This window comes from Heloderma suspectum, chromosome 1, assembly GCF_057233095.1.
Source record: "Heloderma suspectum isolate Gila_16-S chromosome 1, 16-S_ref, whole genome shotgun sequence".
In the NCBI taxonomy this organism is placed as follows: Eukaryota; Metazoa; Chordata; class Lepidosauria; order Squamata; family Helodermatidae; genus Heloderma; species Heloderma suspectum.
This window is the reverse complement of record NC_139458.1, coordinates 139,858,390-139,881,363: the sequence shown is the minus strand read 5'-3', so window position 1 is coordinate 139,881,363 and position 22,974 is coordinate 139,858,390. Positions and strand designations below refer to the sequence as shown.

The 22,974-nt window shown below is 49.3% G+C and overlaps 1 protein-coding gene across 1 annotated transcript in view; it reads right to left on the bottom strand.

The window, feature by feature from the left end:
* Positions 1 to 22,974, bottom strand: part of GRK2 (G protein-coupled receptor kinase 2) — a 41,918-nt gene that overhangs the window by 4,190 nt on the left and 14,754 nt on the right. The window contains exons 5-20 of the mRNA XM_084803839.1: positions 22,669 to 22,743; positions 21,776 to 21,837; positions 20,845 to 20,896; positions 19,555 to 19,646; positions 15,685 to 15,784; positions 14,698 to 14,776; positions 14,404 to 14,534; positions 13,570 to 13,664; positions 12,236 to 12,343; positions 11,954 to 12,020; positions 6,944 to 7,044; positions 4,970 to 5,036; positions 4,731 to 4,826; positions 2,214 to 2,376; positions 1,812 to 1,948; positions 1,432 to 1,545 (exon numbers count right to left, since the gene is read on the bottom strand). Coding sequence (XP_084659965.1) covers positions 1,432 to 1,545; positions 1,812 to 1,948; positions 2,214 to 2,376; positions 4,731 to 4,826; positions 4,970 to 5,036; positions 6,944 to 7,044; positions 11,954 to 12,020; positions 12,236 to 12,343; positions 13,570 to 13,664; positions 14,404 to 14,534; positions 14,698 to 14,776; positions 15,685 to 15,784; positions 19,555 to 19,646; positions 20,845 to 20,896; positions 21,776 to 21,837; positions 22,669 to 22,743 — 1,539 coding nt within the window. The remainder of the gene's footprint in view (positions 1 to 1,431; positions 1,546 to 1,811; positions 1,949 to 2,213; positions 2,377 to 4,730; positions 4,827 to 4,969; positions 5,037 to 6,943; positions 7,045 to 11,953; positions 12,021 to 12,235; positions 12,344 to 13,569; positions 13,665 to 14,403; positions 14,535 to 14,697; positions 14,777 to 15,684; positions 15,785 to 19,554; positions 19,647 to 20,844; positions 20,897 to 21,775; positions 21,838 to 22,668; positions 22,744 to 22,974) is intronic.

Here is a 22,974-nt window from a genome sequence, read left to right as displayed (position 1 = left end):
ACAGCTGGGAGTCTAAGATGACCCCCAGGCTGCGGACCTGGTCTTTAAAGGGTAGCCGTACACCATTCAACACCAGGTCAACATCCCCCAACCTCCTCTTGTCTCCCACCAAAAGTGCCTCAGTCTTGTCAGGGTTCAGCTTCAGAATAATATGGATAGATTATTCTGTCTGTCGTTTGCAGAGCACACACAACCTACTTTATAATCCACTGAAACAAGAACCGGCCTTGTTAACTGAACAGGGAAGGTCTTGTTAACTGAAGTAGGAAGAACAGGAAGCACACGTGTTTTGACCTTCCTGTTTCTATTTCTCTTCATCTTGTAGAAAACAGACATTTTTACATCTCTCCCTTTGACTCCTCAATGCAGTTGCCCCATCAGGAGCTTCTGCATTTCCACATGTGGGTACTGCGGAAGTTCTATTTCAGACATAGCCGAGATGCACAGAAACAACAAGAGCAAGATACTTGTGCCTCCAATTCTTCTTGCATCTGTGTCACATCCAAAGGTGCTTAGTTTCCAACCGCCAACCACCAGGAAAGGACCCTCCACCCTTTCCCTGACCTCATCTGACTATAACAACCTACTGAATCAAGACCACAGCATTGGAAAGGTGCCCGTTGAGCCAGTACTTCTAGGTGACTTAAGCAAGCCATAAACTATAGGGGTACAGACAAAACCTCTGCAGTGACAACTTGACTGGGATGGGATCCTTTTTCACTCCAGATATAATGTAGCATAATGGCTCACAAACGGAGCTGTCAAATCAGGAAGCCTCTGATTCTAATCTTGCCTCTGTCAAGAACTCACTAGGTGGCCTTAACCAAGCCGTTTCTTGGCCTCCCCCAACCCCCCCATCTGCATTATGGGGACAACAACAGTGATTTATCTTACAGAGTTCTTGTAAGAATTACTGAGATAATGGACCGGTTCGCACAGTCAAACAGCCCACCATAGTTTATTTAAGCCATAGTGGATTGCGGCATGCGCTGGTAGGCTTTTGGGCAGTCTAGCCATGACTGCGGCTTGTTGTGTTGTCCGAACCCAGCGGGAATGGATTGTGCAAGGGTTAAACAACCCTTGCATAACCCATGGCCTGGTATGACACAACAAGCCACAATTGTGGCTTGAATATTCAAAAGTCTCCCAACGTGCGCCACATCGACCATGGTTTCTTTAAGTCACAGTGATCGTGCGAACCATGTCAATGTACGTGAAGCACTTTGAACTATCAAAAGGTATCAATGCTAATTATTATAAACAAACTCCATCCATCAAATCGTGCCAAAGGAAATCAGGGGTGGGGGTGGGAACTCCATACTACCCACTGAGCATAACACTTGAGGGGGTCTAAAGGGACTCTACGGCTGCAGACACCAAGGTTTTGGCAATCACTGCACTCTTGGAGAGGCTACATGAGAAAAGACTCACATCACACTGCAGGACAAACTGCTTGCCTCCCCTGATCTTAAGCAGGATACACTTTCGATCCTTTATCTGCGTCTCCTCCACTGACTGGATCTCTTCCATGGTGAGCAGGGACTGCTGTTGTGGGGCGCAAAAAATTGTTGGTCAAAGAAGGAGCCATATCCAACCACCAGCTTAAATAGGTATTCTGCATCCCTAGTCCACATCCAGATAATCCCTCCTCCTCCACACACAGCAATCAACCCCTGCCCCTGCTACACACTCACTCACACGCACTCATGCAAGCGAAAAGTAAACTCTTGTGCACATACGTGACAAGTCCTCACCCACCCTAAACCTGAAATTTTCCTTGCTCCAAGAGGGTGGGAAGAGCTCTTCCTTACCGGGGATTCTCCCTCTCCACGCCACTCCAACCGATTTGGGAAGAGGTAGAAGTATCGCCTCTGCCACTGAGTGAGGAAAGGGTTCCCCAGTTTCGACATGTAGCCATGCATGATGCAGTCCTTGCCCAGGGCATAATCTGGACAGGAAAGACAAGGAGAAGGGTGTCAAGAACAGCAAAAAGGTGTGGGGACCACACAGAGCAGGGCAGGGGCCAGCACCCAACTCCTCCGCCATGGCTTCTCCCCAGAGTGAATGAAGAAGCAGCTACTGCAACAAGTTCCCAAAAGCAAGTGCCCTGCAGGTTGTCTGGGTTTTAACAGGCAGAGCGAGCTGGCAGAGGCGCTCCTAACACAGAGCACAGTTGTCCTGAAAATGGGGAGCCAATGGCCAGTGGGGCTCACCTTCCTCATGGCCCAACAGCTTGTTCTTGGCTCTTTTGCGGGCCTCCAGCTTGTCAGTCTCAGCGTTGACTGTGTCAAAAACGGTCTCTGTCACCTCCTGCTGCCAGCGCTCTGAGATGGTGAGTGGAAAGTTGCGATAGAGCTCCTGGTCGCTATCCAACAGCTGGGATGAGAAGCAGGTTACGTTCACTATGTTTCCAAGATTTGAGGCAGTTACAGGGAGCCACAGCGGGAAAGGACTGTTGTGCTCATGTCCTGCCTGCAGGCCTCCCAGGGGGATCTGGTTGGCTACTGTGGACTAGAGAGGCCTTTGGTCTGATCCAGCAGGGCTCTTCTTATGTTCTACAGTGCGGCCTTGGGGTAAGTCCCACCATGTTCCATCCCAGTCCCACCCCAGTAAAGTACTCAGCACAGTCATTTGCCCCAACTCTGCCACTTCTATCCTCTGCATTCCTTCGCCTTCCCCGCCTATGCAACCACTTCCAGACACCCCAGACCCCATCCCTCCTGGTTTCCCCCAGCAACTTCCTCAGATCCCTAGCCCTTTCCAACCAACTCAGACACAACACCTCTCCTTTCCTATCCATTCCTCCAGACCCTCCATAATTGCTTATAAACCAGTCTCCCCAACCTGCTGCCCTACAGAGGTTTTGAACTTCAACTCCCATCAGGCCCAGTCAGCATGGCCAATAGGAATGCTGAACGCTGTAGCCCAAAACATCTGGAGGGCATCAGGTTGGGAGAAGACTGCTGTAAATCCTCTACACAAAATTCAGCTAACACCAATACCAACTTTTTTAGAAGCAGGGTTGCTCTTACCCAAAGGTATCGGGCTGGCCACAGTCAGCGTGCTGTGCTAGATGGACATTTGGTCTAGGCCAGCATGGCAGTTCTTAACACCCACTGAACACATCTCACTGCAAGCCAGCAGCCTCCCAAAATGTCCTATTGTATCCTCAAATCCACCACCTTTACTCTGCAATACTGGGCAAACTGTGATCATGTCAGCCAGCCTTCCCCATAAGAAGAGCCATGCTGGATCCAACCAAAGGTCCACCTTGTCCAGCATTCTGCTCACACAATGGCCAGCCAGCTGCCTATGGGCAACCCACAACTTGGTAGCCTCCAGATATTTTGGACTACTACTCCCAGAATTCCTGACCATTGGCCATGCTGGCTGGGGCTGATGGGAGTTGAAGTCCAAAGCATCTGGAGAGGGCACCAGGTTGGGGAAGGCTGGTCTAAGCCTTGTGGTTAGTGTATGTAGAATGTCACAGAAGGAAAAAGATCTAGAGGATTAAGCAATCATATGATCAACGTCTTCCACAAATAAAGAACAGTTTGGCTAAGGCCAACCATCCTCGTTCGACATATATTTAACTGGTGGAATTCATAATGTAGTGGAATTCATAGTGTAGTGGTGAGAGTGATGGACTGGGAGCCGGGAGATCCGGGTTCTAGTCCCCACTTGGCCATGGAAGCTCACTGGGTGACTTTGGGCCAGTCACAGACTCTCAGCCCAACCCACCTCACAGGGTTGTTGTTGTGAGGATACAATGGTGAGGAGGAGGATAATGTAAGCCGCCTTGAGTTCCTTGCGAGAGGGAGAAAGGCGGGGTATAAATGCAATAAATAAATAAATAAATAATCAAAGATGAAGTGCTGGTCACTAGCTTAGGTAGCTCTACAAAGGGTTAAACCAAGTCATCGCTATTCACTGTCATCGCCAAGTCATCGCCAAGTCATCGCTATTCACTGTGATAAATGGAACTGCCATGTTTGGAGGCAGTACAGCTCTAACTGCTGGAGGCAAACAAGAGGGGGTGGATATGTCCATCATACTCTGCTTGTGAGCTTCCCTGTGATCTCTGGCTGGTGCTAGTGCTGGAAGGCAAGGGCAGATGGATTTTAGTCTGATCCAGCAAGTCAGTCCTGGGCCAGTCCTTGGTCTGCAGTGGGGGTGCTGAACCTCAGGCCCGTGGGCCAAATCTGGCCCATCTGGGGTTTCCATCCAGCCGTCCAGGGTTTCCCAGAGGGTCAAGCCCCATTGCCACATCTCTTTCCCCCAGACCGCTGGTCGTTTGGTGGTTTACCAGCTTTTGCATACTTTCCCCCCTATTCTAAAAGGTTGAAATGCCTCTCCTAAGGCTTAGTTACGGCAGTAAGAACTTTAAGCTAGAATAGGCTGGCATTATGTGCTCTGCCCCTATTGCCTTCGGCCCCACCCACCACTGGAATGCCCCCCCTTCAGAATTCAGACCTCCCTGGTCTGCGATATTGCCATCCCCCAGTGGCAAAACAGAGTATTGCAGCCAACAATGCAGTTCTACCATTAGCATTGCTGCCTGTGCTCTTGTGTATTCGTAATTCTGCCTGCTGCGAGTTCTTTTTTTTTGGAAGAGAAAACCTTTTAACAAAGAGGTATGCTCAGACTAATGAGCAGAAGAAGAAGCTGCAGCTGACAGGCAGAGAGCTCTGTGACCCTGGGAGAGAAAACTGGGGGCTTCCCCCATGTACCTTAATTCCTTTGGTGTCCTCTTCATCAAAGGAACCGATGTCAAAAGCGTCGGCTGCATTCACCTCTCCACGTGGTGGGATCAAGGGGGGTGGATACTGCAAAGATACGATGGGGAAAATCAGCCAAGGGGCAGAAAAGAGTTGCTCTTCCCTTCCGGTTTCTTCCTTCCTCGAGATGGCTGAGTTGGCTCTCTATTCCGCACCCCCACTGGCCTCCCCACCTGGGCTGCCCTACTCACCTTCTGGAGGAAAACCATCTGCCAGTCTAGACCCTGGAAGAAGGGACTCTCCTTCACCTCAAGCGCCCTGTTGGGAATATGGTAGCAGATCATATTGAGCTCTCTGACTACAGAACAGCTAGTGGGCAGGCAAAAAGCTTGAGGCAGCAACTTCTTACTGGATGGCAAACACAAACAGAATGCTGCCTCTGTGTCTGTCTGACCACCTAGCATTTTCCTTTGAGGAAAAAATTGTTCCATTTAAAATATACCAGAATTCAGCTTGACCTAACTGCTTCTGTACCTGTTGGCTTTTACTTCCTATTTTAACTTGGTGTGGTATGCCCTCTCTGTTCCAGAAAAGTAGTTGTTCTGTTTCCTTGCAGGAAAGAAAGCTGTGATTCTGCAGGTGTACAGAATCTGGTACTTGGTGGAGAATCCAGCTTCCTGAGAATTTCAGATCTTGTAGTTTATTTTTAAAGACAGGTTTATAGTCTATGGCTTTGAAGAGATGTTTAAAAGCCTATAGAGGCAATGCCTGTTGAAATCTCAGAAAATAAAGCGGGGACAGTATAAGATTTCCAGTGGTAGAGGGTAAATTAGGCAAAAAGCAGTAAAATAAACAAACAGCAGGATAAATTGTGCATAATAAGAGAAACTGTGCAAACTTGTTGAATGTACATAATATACACAACAGAAATCAGCTTTTGTTGCAGCAGAATTTGGACTACTTGGCTGCAGAGTACATACATTGCTGCTTAGGGGATAACTGACTCATCACAGCATGAACCTGCATAGGAAAGAGCCGACTTCATCAGATGCATGACATGAACAAAGAAGGTCTGTTCCCTACATGAAACACATCAGGTCCTGGATTATGTAAGTTCTCCCCAAGTGTGTGTAAAATATCCCCTTTGGGGGCTAGATGATTTAATTTTCTACCTTTCTTCTCTATTATTTTATGAGGGCAAATCAACACCCAGCCATAATACAGATGCCTAGGCAGGCTCCTGTCCATCTTCCTCCCTAAAAAAAGACACTGTATATAAGGGTGTTTCAAAAAGTAATAGCAATTCATATCTTTGAAAATAATTACTTATTATTACTAAGCTGTTCGGACAGCCCAGTTTTGATCTTTCTAAAATTGGGAATTTCTGAACAAAGACCTCGAAAGTGGAGGATAAAGACAAAGCGGGCTGTAAGGCAATGATTGCTGGGTGGAGGAAGTGTAGGGAAGCATGTGCTGCATCTGTCCTAACAACTGGAAAGCCACATACTGTCCCTTCTCTGGCTTCCAAGACTGCATGTTGTTCTAAAGATCTCCTCAGTAACTATTAAAAGGTCAGAAACTGGCTCATTTTTAAACAAATGAAATCGGCGATTCTTTGGATTCCAGATCCTACCTTAGGTTCTATGCTGAGCAGGGTACACATGGAAAGCCCAGAGCCTTGCCTACAAGGGAATAATGTTCCTAGAGCACACATACACATTCCTTTGCTCCCTCAGTACATCCCTGCATCGAAGTCATCTAAACTGAGTTATCAGATTGTGGCTTGAATCAGAACCTGAGGAATGGGGGAAGCAGAGAGCCTGGGAAAGCCAGGCCAGCAGCTGAACACCAAAGGATGGGTGGGGTTGGGGGGCGGGGAGACTGTTCTGTAAAAAAATTTTTAAGGGTAGCATTTTTCTTGGTCCCATTATATATTAGAGCAATACATATGGAAGACATTGAGTGCAGACACTTTTTAAAACTGCCCTTGTTGCGGCAATCAGAGCACATGAAAATAACATGTTCCTCATTCTTTACAGGTCTTTTAACATTTTAAATGAGGGGTGGCTGAAATGATCTCAGCTAAGCCCCAAACTCAACTCTGCTCTGTTTAGAATGTTCACCTATCCCTTGCATCAGGTGAGGAACCTGCAACGCCAAACAGCCGCTCAGGACGGTCCCCGACTGCCCGCCCGGGCCCTTCAGCTCCTCTGCGAGAGACTCACCCACGGCCCATGCAACCCAAGCGGCGGTTGACATCTCTCTGTAACAGCCCGTCCAGCAGAGAGCGCAGCTCAGGGGAGAAGGACTCTGGCAGCTCCACAGCCTGTGGGAATGAATGAGGAAGGTGGCGTTAGATCATGGGAAATGGCAGGCGAGGAGGTCGGATCTGAAAAACGAGAACAAAGCTTCATAGGAAACCAGACACATGCGGCCGGCGTTCCCTACGAAGGAGTCCTTGGTCCTCTGTGCCCATTATTCCAGCTGTTCTTCCTCGTGGGTAGAAGCCGTGCAGAATGCCTGGACACTCTGGTCATTCACGCTGCCAGAAGGAACAAGGCTCCCTATTTCAGGAGCCCAAGCAGATCCCTCAGAAAGGGCAGCAGGCCACTTCTGTCCAGCAGGGATGTAGTCACAATCTCACTAGGAGGCGAAGAGAGGCAATGGGCTCTCTGTGGCCCTCAGCCAAATTTATTATCTGGCTGTCCAGGCACCGCAGGGCCCTCTCATGGTCTCTGGGCTGCTTCTCTGGGAATCGCTTCCTCTTCTGCCTTGTGTGTTTGTGTGCAAGAGAGAGAGAGGAGGATGCAGAAAGGATGAGGATGCAGAAAGGATGGGGAAGCAGAGAAAGAGGACGAGCTACGCAATCCTGCAAATTCCGCCCACTCATGACTCCACCCCGACCCTAGTTGACTTTTCCTGTGGGTCAACAGCCCTTCCCAGGAAAAAGGTTTCCCATCCCCAGGGTAAAGGAAGAAATTTTTTTTTTAAACCAGCTAAACATTCACATTCATACAGATACACATCACCCCGCTGATCTCCAGCACAGAGCAGCCTTTTTTGCCCCCGTCCCCAACCCTTTCGAGTTTACCCACAAGCACAAGCCCTCCGCAGGACTTCAAGGAGAGCAGACAGGGAGACGCACTGCAGCTACCCCTGCCCCACTACCCTCCATCTCCCATGCTGATGGGGAAGGTCTGCAGTCAGGAGGGAACCACAGGAGGGTGAACACAGTTATGATCCTCCATGGGACTGGGAATCCTGTCCTATCAGGGTTCCCGATTCTGTGGAGGATTATCACCACATCCACCTGCACGTGGTTACCCTTACAGGAGTGGGGAACATGTGGCCATCCAGATGTTGTTGGACTGCAACTCTCATCACCATTGACTATGCTAGCTGGGGCTGATGGGAATTGCAGTCCAACATCATCTGGAGGGCCCCTGCTGCAAACCTCCCCCATCAACACGGGGAGTTGGGGCTGGAGGGGGCCAGGCCAGTGTATGTGGGCCTCCAGCTGCCCTTCACATGTAGTTTTGTAATGTGTGCATAAGGCTACAGTTAAATCTTCTCCACAACTTGCCTCATATAATGCAGTGGCTAGTTGCAGCCACCACAAACTGCTTCCTATATGCTTTAACCCAGCCTTCCCAACTCTGGCACCCTTCAGATATTTGGACTACAACACCCATCATCCATCACCACTGGCCATGCTGGCTGGTGCTGATGGGAGTTGTAGTCCCTAACTTCAGGAGAGCACGTTAGGAAAGGCTGCCTTATCCCCATATCCCCCCTCCCATCTTTCTCATTTTCATCAGGACACCTCTCAGAGCCCGTCGGACCATTAGGCAACTGCTGATGCATCTCAACCTGAGTCTACCAAGGTTATCTGGATTGTCTCACTCTTCCTCACCCTTCCCCTTTCTGTCAGTGTTAACCAGTTCTATCGTGTGCAAAAAGGACTGTGGGAGGGATCTCAAGAAATGCAGTGTGATCATGAGCTCAACTGATCAGCTGGAAAGGAGAATGGAACCTATGACTTTCTAGAAGGAGCATCAGCCCTCAAAGCCACCCAAACAGGATAAACCAGGGATGGGCAACCTCATTCAGCCTGAGGGGAAAATTCAATTTCAGAGAAGCTCTCAGGGGCAGCAATCTAGTGGTGGGCGGGGCCAAAGGCAAAGGGGCGGGGCTAAAACCAAAAAATAACTAGCATATTGTAGCTTAAAGCTCTTCCTGCCAATAACTAAGCCTTTGGAGAGGCATTTCAGCCTTCTAGAATGGGAAAAATGGACAAGAGCCAGGAAGCCACCAAACCATTGGTGGTTGGGGGAAAGGGGCGTGGCCGTCTGGGAACCCTGGAGGGCCAGACTGGGACCTCGGGGGCTGCAATTAGCCCCAGGCCCGAGGTTCCCCACCCCTGGCATAAACCTTTGATAGATAAATGAAGACTGAATCCACACACTTTCCCCATTTCGTAGAAGTCAGCCCTGTGAGGTCCGTTAGGCTGAGTCAGTGACTGGCCCAAAGTCACCCAGTGAGCTTCATGGCTGAGTGGGGACTAGAACCCGGATCTCCCGAGCCCCAGTCCAACACTTTAACTGCTACACCACACTGGCTCTCTACACCACCTAGCTCACTTATGGAGTTCCCTGCTACAGGTTAATGGTCACTAGTGTAAGCTGGCTTTTAAGGAAAATTAGCGAAATTGAAGGAGGGTAGGTCTATCTGTAGCTATCAGACATGTTAACTAAATAGAACCTCTATGTTCAGAGGCAGTATAACCCTGGATGCAAATTCCTGGGAGAGGGGACAACAGCAGGGGAGAGCTTTTGTCTTCAAGCCCAACATGTGGGCTTCCCAGAGACATGTGGCTGACTACTGTCAGAAACAGGTTGCTGGATGAGATGGATTTTTGGTCTGACCCAGAAGAGCTCATCTTATATTCCAATAGCTCTTTTTATAAAGGTTTGTTTTAAATTTTCTACTTTCATTATGAACGGTCAGGACAGGCAAGGTATCAGAGTCATTAACAGAAAGCACCACCAGGGCCAGCCCTACCGTTAGGCTGAGTGAGGCAGCTGCTTCAAGCAGCAGATGCTAGGTGGCAGGGAGAGGTGGCAAGGTGTTGGAGGACAGAGCTGTGTGTATCATGCAGCCTCCCTATACCCCTTAAGCTAATCTCAGGTACAATGGAGGATGCTGACCTGTCACCAGTGTTGAAGTAAGATCCAGCTGTCAGTCTGATTGGCTTCTGTATGTGGAATGGCTATGTGCGCATGCGCGCACATGTGTGCATAGATCTGTGCGTGAGCATGTTCCACCTTGTTCTTCATCCCGAATGTCCTGGGTCAGCCTTCCTCCCAAGTGCTTTGTCATTCCCTCTATTTCCAGCATTCAAGTGTGAGTGCCATTGCTTATGTAGCCAAAATGGCACCACCAACACACAAGAGAGAAGTATGAGCAGGCTTGGGCAACCCAAGGTTTGCAGAAGTACAAAAAATATTTAGGAAAAAAAACTAAGGGGGAACCCCAAAACAGCCCAATGGGAACTGAGGATGCTTTGTAGGCATGGTACGCTGACTGGCTGGTTTGGGGGTGGGCGGGAGACACAATGGAGTACTGGGGAGGGCAGCATGGCTGGCTGACTGGAACAGTAAATGGGAACACGCTGCAATATTTTGTTGCAGGTCCCACTTGTTTATTAATATAAATTATTTTAATCAAGTTTAATGTGCAGAGTGCCTGACAAACTTGATCCTTGCCACCGTGCTGTGTGACTCTTTTTGTGGCTGAGCGATAGCGAGTCGTTCAATGGCACCTAGCAAGCAAGTCCTCTGGCCACGCTGGAATTTGAACTCAGATTTCTTAGTTAGAGTCTCCATCAGTTAGGCCATTTTCTGTTTTAAGCCTGTATCCTACACGTAAAACAGCTTCGCAAGATGTGCTCATTTCATATTCATGAGCCACTGCTGATGGCTGGATTAGGGAGACTGGAGGCATCTCAAGCCCTCTTTGCCAGTGTGGCAATGGTGGGGGAGAGTAGCTCTTCACATGCCCAGAAAGGGTTTGGCCACGGTGACAGGAAAGGGATGGCAATTCTTCTCAGGGCTCCTGGAAACACACGTGACAGGTTGCTACAAGAGGGGGGATCTACTAAATCCAGTAGCTCCAAGGAAGCTGCTATGGTGAATGATAAAATGGAAGGCAGACACAACTCTCCCCAGCTCTGTCCCTTCAACGCTGCTCACTCCTTATTCCATAACCAAAGGCTGCCGCCCTACTCTGAATGGGAAGCCATATGCACAAAACAGTCATGCAACCTCAATAAATGGGACTCTGTCCTTGTTTGGATCCTTGAAGAAAATTCTTGCTTTGAGACTGAAGCCTGGGCCCAGCCTGAACAACTAACTTGAACAAACCTCCAAAGGATTTGCATTCTGAAACTCTGCAACCAAAACACTCAGCACACACGGGAACAACAGCTGCAGAGCACACCACCACGAGACAGTGCCAGGCAAGAACTTCTGATTGCATCCATTGTGGGTCACCTTTGTCCTGAAATGCTCGATGACGTGGCCATCTTGGCAAGACCTGGACAGCTTGCCCTGCCAAACAATTATCACGGCACTGAACCGAATCGCATCTGGCTACTGTCTCCGAAGGTTCTCAGGACAAGGGAACTTCTTTATTATTGTCTGTATGGTGCTAAATATGAAAGGTCTATTGAGGTTCTCAAGGCAATAGTATAATACCAAAACTATCAGGCCAGTTGTGAAAAATATGTTTCCCCTCACACACACACACACTCAACTAACCAAAGTGGGTACTGAAACTCACATAACTAGGAACTGATCCAAACTTTCAGGATATTTGATTTGGAAGGTGAATTATGGGGATTTGATGGAGAATAACCTCGTGTTAAAATGCTTAATCTACCAAAGTTCTGAGTGCTGATGGAGGGCATAATTGTCAAAACAAGTACATGGAAAGATGTTCCAAGGCTACATGAAGCAGTCGAACAGGTCTGTGGTATAGCAGCATGAGAACCCAGCTATTGACCTTTGCAAGACATGTGTATACCCTTCCAGGTGAGGACTGTTAGGGGTGGGGGTGGGGGGCAGGAACCTGAGGTTTTGGGGACCCAAAAGGGTGAGAGGCACAAGGTTCAATGGTGCAGAGATTTGGGATCAAGGCTGATCCCTGACTTGGCTTGACAGACAAAAGTAGCTTACCATAGTGAGCGTCATGCGGTCAATCTCGTGTTTGTCCTTAGTCTTGTGCTGCCGAAAGGGGCTATGCCTGAGATAAGAGCAAGGAGGGCGTCAAAGAAGGCTCCGATCTCATCTGAACCCCTTCAGACATCTCTTTGTCTTCCTACTCTCATTCCCCATTTCAGTACTGCTGACACCTCCAACCCAGGATCCACGTCAACCACAGCTTCCCCTGCCAGTCATGCCTTCTGCATCCCACGAACCCTTCTCCACCCTGGGCTTCCCCCCACGCAACCCACTTACCCCCTCAGTAGTTTGAAGAGCATGCAGCCTAGAGAGAACCAGTCAGCACTGCTGTCGTAGGCAACGCCCTTCTGCAGCACCTCTGGCGCCATGTACCCATGTGTGCCGCTGTAGGGGTGGAGGAGAGTAGGAGTTAGGGAGAGCACAGTACCAGGGCTAGAGGCCCTTAGCAATAGCAAGGATGTGTCAGGGGAAAACAGATTGACCCCTTTGGGTGGGATCCACCTGCACTTGTGAATTTGGGGACACGTGTGGCTTGTAGGCAGTGGTAGATACCAATTCCTCCTTGCATTACAATATTTTAGTTATGATCAGCAAGAACTTTCTCCCCAGGAATGGAAGTCTCAATGGAAGTGGCTTCCACTAGAAACTCTAGAGAGGGCCATGTGTCTTGCAACACCAGCATCCCCCAAAAGGGGGATTTGGGGAGATCATGTGCTCTCCCATTTGGCAGAGCACATGATCACACTTGCTGGAGGACAAAGGCATTTGTTTCTGTAAAGGGTGGGGGAATGGGACTGCACGGGCTTACCCTACCCACCTCCCTGAGAAAGCCCCTTTCATAGGGGTTTACAAGTAGAAAGGCCAACATGTGGAGGCCTGAGGCATGCAATCAGTAGCTCCCAGTTTTGTGGTGTGCTGATCACATGTTTCAGGCCTCCATATATCGGCTTCTAGGAACATAGACCAATGTGCAGACATTGCATTCCAATGCCTGGTTCTTGGGCAGGCCCAGGAGCATGTGTGCTAGAGCGCTATCAATCCCCACTGCCTATGGCAGGGGTGGAGAATCTCTTTCAGCCCAAGGGCCAAATTCAGTTTCAGAGAAACTCTCGGGGGCTGCATTCCAGTGGTGGGCGGAGCAAAAAGGGGCAGGGCCAAGATACATTAAAAAAAATACTGGCATGTTGTAGCTTAAAGCTCTTACTGCCAGGAACTAAGCCTTAGGAGAGGCACTGCAATATTTTAGAATGGGGAAAAAGCAGCACACAAGTTGGGAAACCATAAAACAATTGCTGGTTGGGAAGAATGGGGTGGGGCCAGGGGAAGGGGGCATGGCTGCCTGAGGCACTCCAGAGCACTAGATTTGAGCCCCAGGCCTGAGGTGTCTCCCCGCCCCCCCGCCATATAGGAATGAATTTCTAAATAGAGCTGGAGGAACTCATAGCAGAGGAACCCCACAGTATCATCAGAAGGGGAGGGTCGGTGGGTTGGGGAGTGTTCCCATAGTCACCGAGTCCCAGCACTTCTGGCAGGGGAATTGTCATAGGCCTGTATAGGGTGGTGAAGAACAGAGATGCTGGTGGGGAACGGATTCCTTTCCGAATACTCACACACTGGCATGAGGCTTCTTCTTGGAGAAGTCACAAGCAAGCCCCAGGTCTGAGATGCGGACATGGCCAAACTCATCCAGCAATATGTTGGCTGGCTGTAGGGACAGGAGTGGCAATAAACTAGGGGCTGGAGATGGGGGAGAAAACATACAAGCACTGCCTACCCAAACCCTCTTTCATCCTACTGTGGTCTGGGCCTCTGCAGTAGTACTGTGGGATCCCACAAATGAAGGCAAGCGTCTGTGGGGATAGTGAAGATACAGTTTCTGAATGGTAAGCTTGGCTCAGTTATGAAGGGGGATGTAATGTCCTCATGATATACAAAACAAGCAACAAAGCACGATCCTGTCCCACTTCATATCAAGCGCCTACTGCGATTCAAAGAGGGGGTGTCAAATAGTTTAATAAGCTGTGGTACCAAATCTCAAGGCATTTTGAGTGGGAGGACTTCATCAGGGGAGATTAGGAACAGATTCTACTTCTTTCAGTAAAATAATATCCAGCTGTATCTTCCAACCTCCATTTCTGAAGTAGCAGCACAGGGCAGAACTCAGTTTCGAATAACCCCCTATGAAGAATGCTGCTGCCACCCCAGAACTAATCATGGCAGACATTAATGCTGGCTCCTATGGAGAAGGGAGTGGTACAGCTTCAGAGTGCACTAGGGGACAATGTTTTAGCTGGGGGTGGCAGTGCGGCACTGAGGGCCTCTGGCTGAAGAGAGCAACCGGCTCCCTTTGCGAAAAAGAAGCAGCAGCCTGTGATGGGGCGGGTGGCTCTACTGGGCCACAACACAGCCGCTGTTGTGGGCGGGAGGGGATGCCGCGTGCTCACCTTGAGGTCACGATACACCACAAAGCGGTTGTGCATGTGCTCCAGCCCCAGGATGATCTCCGCCGCATAGAAACGCATTTCGGTCTCGGAGAACACCCCATGCTGGGAGAGGTGATAATGTAGGTCACCCCCTGAAGGAAGTAGATAAAAGAGACACGTGAGGCATCTGGCCGGGACATTCACAGAGGTAAGAGCAGAGAGGCAGCAGTGGCGTTGGGGGGAGACCCCTTACAGAAGCACGCAAGGAAGGAGGAAGAGAAGGGGGCTCTATACAGGCAGGGCTCTGGCTCTCACCATTCATGAGGTCCAGGATGAAGCTGAGCTTGTCAGGTGTTTGGAAGGCATACGACATGCACACGATGAAGGGGCAATCCTGGCAGAGACACGAGGAACAAAGTCACAACAGAAGAGAGGGAAAACATAAATCACGGAGCGTGCCCATGCGCACGTGTGAATAATTCTTCTGTTATACCTTAGTGGCGTTTCTGCTCACCCCCCTACTCCACACACTGCATATCCCACATGTCTCCTCTGCACTCAGATACACCCCTTGCTCATGCTTTCTATCTACCACATTCTCCTAAGAACACACGCTTGCATTTGGCATTCATGTGGCATCGGGTTGTGCAACGTACCACTCCATCTCTTGCCTCACACACTAGCGCTGCCTCTTTCGTTTGCTGGCTCGTCCGTTAACCCCTCGCTACCATTCACAATTTCTGCAGTGTGCATTGCACCACCTCCTACACAGCCATCGCACAATCTTCCTGCTTCTTTGCATCTCTCTCTCTCTCTCTCTCACGCACACATCATGAACACCTACACTGGGTTTCCACCTCCTTTTGTGCAGCTTCCACACTGAGCCAGCTTCCTATCCCTTCCCTCTGTGTACATGTACATCTCGTGCCCTCCTCTTGCCTTCACACACACTGCACTGCCTCTCCTCCCCTTTCAGGCACATAACATTCACTGCGCTGCCTACACACATCCCCGCCCTGTGGCTAGTGTACTGCAGACATCGCACTCCCTGCCACATGCTCAACACCACTTCCTGCGCACATCGTCCTCCCTTTTCACGACCAGCACACTCATTAGAATACCTGCCATTTTAATACCGGCACATCACAGCTCTGGTTGCGAGCACAATGCTTGCTCCCAAGCAGTCACCTCTTTTTCCTTCCACATCTCTCCCCGCCCCCAATAGCAAGATGCTCTACCAGGCAGACTCAGGGCTTGTGTCCTCTCCCCACTGCCCCGATTGCTCAGGAGAGCCAAGCTCACCCCAGTGCTGACAAGTGACAGCATGATACGCTCATTCAGGGCCAGTGTCTCCCCCTGCTTCATCTTAATTCGCTTCTTATCCAGACACTTCATCGCATACCTGTTAAGAAAAAGGGAAAACAATCCCGCTGTCGTATTCTTGCCAAGTGTTGTCGCTGGTTCTGCTACCGAGGGAAACATCCCAGCTGATACCCCTCCATGCAGAACAGCATGAATAAATATCCATCCACCGTGCACTTTCTGAACAATCCCCACAGACATCAATCGCCCATCAGAATCGTGAGCCTCCTATTGTGACCGCACCAGGTGCCCCCAATGCCTTCAGCTTTTAATGGAGGAGGGTTTACCACACATCTCCCACTGATGCCTTGTGATGTTCTCTGACGGATCCCCATATATCTCCCTAGTACCCGCAAACAATCATTGCCTGGCTTGCCAACAGCTGGATTAAACCAGGCTTTATCCTGTCTGAAAATGTCTCTTGCCAGCTAGCGCTCAGGATGTGAACGGGAGGCAAAACTATTCGAATCCCCCTGCACACTCTATTTGGCTTGGCAGGACACTAACCATGATGAACTTATGAGGGAAGTGATGGTGAGGTTTTCCAAGGCAGAAGCAAAGAACTGCGTGGTCAGCCCCACAGGGGAGGAGTTGTGGGGAAATGCAGAGATTTAAGAGAAATCTGGAATGCTCTCAAATGGGATAAGTGGCATCTTTATCTCAAAGTGGTCCCTGGCCCCCTCCATGGGCCAACACACCAGAAGTTAACCACGGTATATCTTTAGTCTAGAGCCATGATGGGCAACTAGTGGCCCTCCAGATGTTTTGGGACTGCAACTCCCATCAACCCTCACCATTGGCTATGCTGGCTAGGGCTGATGGGAGTTGCAGTCCAACCACATCTGGAGGGCCATATATTGCCCACTTCTGTTCTAGAGATCACTTAGGCTCAACCACACTTATGTTGCATCTACTTTCGGTTTCATCGCAGAATTGAGATCCAAGCAGTAAATGAAGAATGTTTCCTTTCCTACTTTTCTGCTACATAACATCTAGGTGGCACTGTGGTATAACAAAATAGTGCAAATAGACAAGAGGAAATCATACTTTCTTTCACCATCAAAAATAATACCCCATTTTTCCTGCTCTAAAAACGCTCATGGAAAAGTGCTGTTTACAAAGAGAACCAAAACTGGAGGGTCACGAAGTTGTTTAAAGAACCCGTAAACAACCATGAGTAGGGAAAGACGAGCACACAACAAATGCCTTGCGTAGAAAAGATCCTTGTCCTCAATCAATTCCATTTTTGTTTGCCACAACTGGACAGGAAGTGTTGTGTGGTTACTGGATGAAAACCGGAGTCCTGGGACCAGGGTGCCTGAAGGACTGCATCTCTCCAAATGAGCTTGCCTGGAAATTAAGATCTTAATTGGAGGCCCTTCTGTGGGTGCCTCCATTTTCTGAGATCATGTGAGTGGCTACTGAAATGAGGGCTTTCTCAGTGGTGGTGCCCAAATTATGGAATTCTCTCCCAGGGTATGTGCCCTTGATGCTTGCATTACTAACTTTTAGGCACCAGGTGACGACTGTCCTGTTCTCTGAAGCTTTTAATGGCACCTGGACCTGGAGGATGTTAACAATTATAGGCCAGTGGCCAACATCCCCTTCTGGGGAAAGGTGCCTGAACGGGTGGTTGCAGGACAGCTCCATTTCAGGATTATCTAGATCCATTTCAATTGGGCTTCAGGCCTGGTTTTAACAGAAACTGCCTTGGTCGCCCTGTGGGATGACCTCTGCCGGGAGAGGGACAGGGGGAGTGCGACCCTGTTGATTCTCCTGGACCTCTCAGCGGCTTTCGATACCATCGACCATGGTATCCTTCTGGATAGGTTGTCTGGGTTGGGAGTTGGAGGCACTGCACTGCAGTGATTCTGCTCCTATTTGGATGGCTGACTCCAGAAGGTGGTGCTGGGGGATTATTGCTTTGTGCCATGGCAATTATGCCATGAGGTTCCACAGGGCTCTATTTTATCCCCTATGCTGTTTAACATCTACATGAAACCGCTGAGGAAGGTTATCTGGAGGTGTGGGCTGAGGTGCCATCAATATGCGGATGACACCCAGCTCTACCTCTCTTTCTCAGCAAACCCAGATGAGGCAGTGGCTGTTTTGAATCAGTGCCTGGGCACGGAATTGCCTGGATGAGGGCCAATAAACTGAAACTCAATCCAGACAAGACGGAGGTACTGTTAGTGGGTGGTTTGTCTGCCCGGCTAGGTGATATTCAACCTGTTCTGTTGCACTCCCCCTAAAGGAACATGTTCGTAGTTTGGGGGTGCTCTTGGATCCAGAACTGTCACTTGAGGCACAGGTGAACTCAGTGGCACGGAGCACTTTTTATCAGCTTAGGCTGGTATACCAACTACGCCCTTATCTGGACAGAGATAGCCTAGCTACAGTTATCCATGCTCTGATAACTTCTCGTCTGGATTACTGCAATGCGTTATACGTGGGGCTGCCTTTGAAAACGGTCCGGAAACTTCAGCTGGTCCAAAATAGGGCAGCAAGACTGTTAACTGGGACTGGCCAACGAGCTAATATTACGCCAGTACTTTTCCAGCTGCACTGGCTGCCAGGCCATTTCCGGGCCCAATTCAAAGTGCTGGTATTAACATTCAAAGCCCTTAACGGCTTGGGGCCAGGTTATCTGAAGGATTGCCTCCTCCCTTATGTGCCTGCCCAGACCTTAAGATCATCCTCAGCAGCCTTTCTCCATGAGCCCCTGCCAAAGGAAGTGAGGCGGGTGGCTACTAGGAGGAGGGCCTTTTCTGCTGTGGCACCCCGGCTGTGGAATGAGCTCCCTAGTGAGGTTCACCTGGCACCTACATTGTATTCTTTCCGGTGCCAGGTGAAGACCTTTTTATTTTCCCAGGCATTTTAGCATTTTAGCTCTTCAGACTTTTAGCTTTGCTGTTTTAAATCTGTATTTTAAATCCCTGCACTGCTGCTAGGTTTTATTCTGGCGTTATTCTGGTTGTATTGTTTACTGTGGTTTTAATGTTTTATATATTTTGTATTGTTTTATTGTATGCTCTTTGGTTTTAATTTTTGTGAACCGCCCAGAAAGCTCCAACCATTGGGCGGTATAGAAATGAAATGAATAAATAAATAAACTCAATCTGTCTTTTTAATGGTATATGTGCCTCCCATTTCACGTCTTGTTTGACTGGCTCCTAATTTGATTGACTTTATGCTGTTGTTGCGGTTTTGAGCATGTTGTTCTATTATACTTGTTGTTCTGTTTTACTTTGCAGCCAGCTGCCTTGACACTTTAGCCTGCGAATAAGCGCTGAGCTGCTGACTCTGTGCAGGCAGCCATAGTTTTTCCTGGTACTTCATATGCTCCTTGGGGGCTCTGGGCTCAGCCTTGGCGCTCATGCGGGTCCCCAGACGATAGAGGCAGGCTGGGAAAAGGCCTCTGAGGAGCTTGCTTACAGCTGGGCTCAGAATGCTGAGAGCGAGCGGCTGCTCGCCTGTGGTGGCTTGGGGGAGTAGCAGGACTGACCAGGGGCTCAGCTCTCAGAGGGTCAGCGTCCCAGTGGTCCACCGGCGTCAGAGCCAGAGACGCTTTTATACAGAGTGAGGCACCACACGCAGGAGTATGCAGAGTATACTCCACTCCGATATAAGTACAGAGAGACACCGCTAGTGAAAACTGAAGCCCCACATGGGAGAGGGAAGGCCCCTCCGTTGGAACGTGCCCGTGAGCATGTGGTGAGGAAGGCATTTCTGGTACTGAACCTGTGTCCGTACTAGGCTTGCTCTCATGGGATTCTCACAACAATTTGGCCAAACAATCCTGCACATTACATTTTGCCCGTGTCTGCTTTCCGACAGCCGTAGACCTCGCCAAAGCCGCCACGCCCAATGATCCGGTGAACGCTGAAGTCATTCATGGTCAGCTGGGTCCCACCGGGCAGGAAAAACAACAGCAGGGAGAAAAAGGAAACGAGAGCAAAGCAATGATGTTAACATGCTGTGGGTGCCATCGTTCCCCCTATATCACTGTGGAGCAACACAGCATGGCTGATGTTCTCAGCCTTTCAGGGAGCTGGGCCTGCCGCTCCTAGACCTGAATGGCCTTCCACGTGCTCTCCTCTCGCCTGCTGGCATGGCTGTTGGGGAGCGTCTCTCATTGCTCCATTTTGAATCATGAGCCAAGGTTCCCTTGCACCCCGTGTGATTGAATAGGCTTGCTCCAGGACAGCAGTGGGGAACCTGTGGCCCTCCAGTTATGGCTGGACGCCAACCAGGATGGTCTACAGGCAAGGATAGGGAGGGGCTGTAGTTCAGGGGTAGAATATCTGTTTTGCATGCAGAAAGTCCAAGATTCAACCCCTATTGTCTCCAGGTAAGGCTAGGAAAAAGTCCTGCCTGAAGCCCTGGAGAGCTGCTGCCAGTCAGTGTCGACAGTACTGGGCTAGATGGGCCCAGGGTCTGACTCAGTCTAAGGCAGCTTCTTACGTTCCTATATAGGGGTGTTGCTGAATCTATCCCCCAGGGCCTTGAATCTATTCTCCAAAGCCCCAACTGCCCATTGGTGGCAATAGAAGGTTTTTCCTCAGCTTAAGTGCATGCAGGGGGCAGTTTTCAAGTGGGATTGCAGCCGGGGAAGGGTTAACCCCTTCTTCACACGCTGCAGTGCTCCCCCCACCCCCGCCAGCCACTAGTATTTTTTTAAAACCCTTTCATTGATTCCAATGGCAAAATTGGACTCCAAATCTTTTAAGTGCCTAGTAACACCCCCTGGTCAGGGATGATGGGAGCTGTAGTGCAACAACATCTGGTAGACCACAGGTTCCCCACTCCTATTCTAGGATGTTGGGTTCAAGACTGGGTTCACTTCTCAAACCCTCGCAATTGACACAGAACCCTCAAATCTCCCTCTCGTTTACTAAATGATGACAATGATATATCCTATAGCTACTTAGACTTCCCGAGGCTGGAGGTAGTTTTCACCCTGCATTGCCAGCACTCTGCAAATCCTATACATTCTGCCATGCTGTGATAAAGTGGCCACCAGCAGGTTTATGCTTAGTGTCTTTTGACAGCTCCTTCCTTATCGCCACGACTCTCAGGAATGCCCTCCCAAGCACTCACATGGATGTTCAGCTCCACATTCTTCCACTGGCAGAAGCGTGTGAACTTGTCACTAAAACAGAACAGAGGGAGGAGAAATGAGAGGGAATACACTGTGTGCGGGAGAGGGAAAATACAAGGGTACATGTACATACACGTACCTTCCATCGATCCTGCACGCCAATCCTATGCAAGTTTACTCAAAAGCATGTCCCAGTATGATCCACAGGCCTTACTCTGACCTAAGTGAGCATAGCGTTGCTGCATTACAGCTTGATCCTATGAGTATTTACTGAGCAGTACGATCTACTGTGTTCAGTGGGTCTTACTCCCAAGTAAATCTGCAAACTTAAAAAGGTACTGTCCCATCTTACCTCTTTCAAAAAATGTCCCATTCCCAGTGAATAAGGAGGTGACATTTAGCCACTGCTCCATATTTAAGATTCAGCATTATTTTCCCCCGCCCCCCCATTATTCTCCCCTGGATGAATTCACTGTTATCTAGGCACTTCTCTCCCATCAGACATCCTCTGCCAAGAATTCCCCCAGAAAGCAAGCCTCAGTCTCACACCACATCCTAATAGGAAACTCACTTTCTGAGTATGGATCCTTGTGTAGCTAAACAGCACCACCCACACACAAGAGGGAGGTATCAGCAGGAATCAGAGACACTCTCCCCCGCCCCTGGGTTGCAGTAGTAAAAATATATATTTAGAAAAAATCCCAGAGGAAGAATTCTGCCCCCCCAATCCCAACAACAACACAGCTCAATGGGAACTACGCATGCTCAGTGCGCAGAGAATGCTGACGGCTGGAAATCGGGGGGGGGGGCGAGAATTTCATAGAGTATCCAGCAAAAGGGCATGGCTGGCTGGCCAGAAACCTGAACAGCAGCACTGCAATGTTTTGTTGCAGATCCCACCTGTAGAGAGCTATACCCCTCAGTACTCACCTCTCAATGAACCTCTGGAAGATAGTTCCACGCAGACGCAGGCAGATCTCTTCAATGTACGGCTAGCAGAAGAGGGAGGGCAGATAGGGATAAACACAAAGAACTTGTCCATTAACCTTTCCACCCACTGGTCCCGGATAGGAACGTACGGACTGTGTAAAATCCTCTCCATCTGTGTTTCGTGGATTGTCAGGTGCCTTTCATTCCGTCATCCGCCCACAGATGGATGCAATTTTTTTTTCATCGTGTGGAAAAATACGCAAATAATTACGTAAGTATTTACGTAAGGATTTATGTAAATATTTACATAATTTACCTTTGTATGTAATATTCGTGTATTGTCCCCAATTCCATTCAATGTTTCCTCAGCAGAAACGTACGTATTTTCCTAAAAATTTATATGCGTACATTTTGGGAAAGTAAAAAAAAAATCATCCAAAAGTCCACAGACTCCGCACGGCCTGAGGGGGGAGCTCTGCCGCGGATTCCGCAGGTCGGATTCTTAGACACCCGCGCTCGTTTTGGTCCATCTCGCATTTCTCCAGCATCCCTACTCCTGGATCTCATTTGAATGGCCCCAGCAATGTTTGGGGATGTTAAAATCCCTGGCCTGGGAAACACAAGAGCCTCAACAGCAACTGCTGTAGAAATGATGGGCCCAGTTGGTGCCAGCATTTCTCTAGGTTTGGCAAGGTTAGGAAAGAGGGATTTCACTGACCCCTTACTATGAGTCACTGGTAAAGACTGGGAGGCATCAGATGCAGTGGGCCACAGCTCATGCTACACGGATCTCTGCCTTAGCTAGCAGTAAGTCCCAGGAATGCTAGTTCACCCAGTCCTGGGAAATGAGATTTTGGACTGGATGAGCCCAATGCCTGTGGAGAGGGACTTACCTGGAAAAGGTCAGGTGGCACTTGCTTCTTGCTGAGGCGGCTCTGCACATACTCTGTGGCCGTCTTGGAGAAGGGCTGTGAAGGGACACACAAAAACAGATGAGCTGCCCAGCCCTTCATCCCACTTAAGATACAGCATCAGGCTGGCAGACACCTTGGGGCTGAGCTCCATCTCCTGCGTGGCTGCCACTGCAGCTGTACTAGGGAATGCAAAGAGCTAAACCATCCACAGAAGAAACATGGTGACATAGAACCATATCATAGAATCACAGAAAAGAAGGGTTGGAAGGGGCCTATAAGACCATA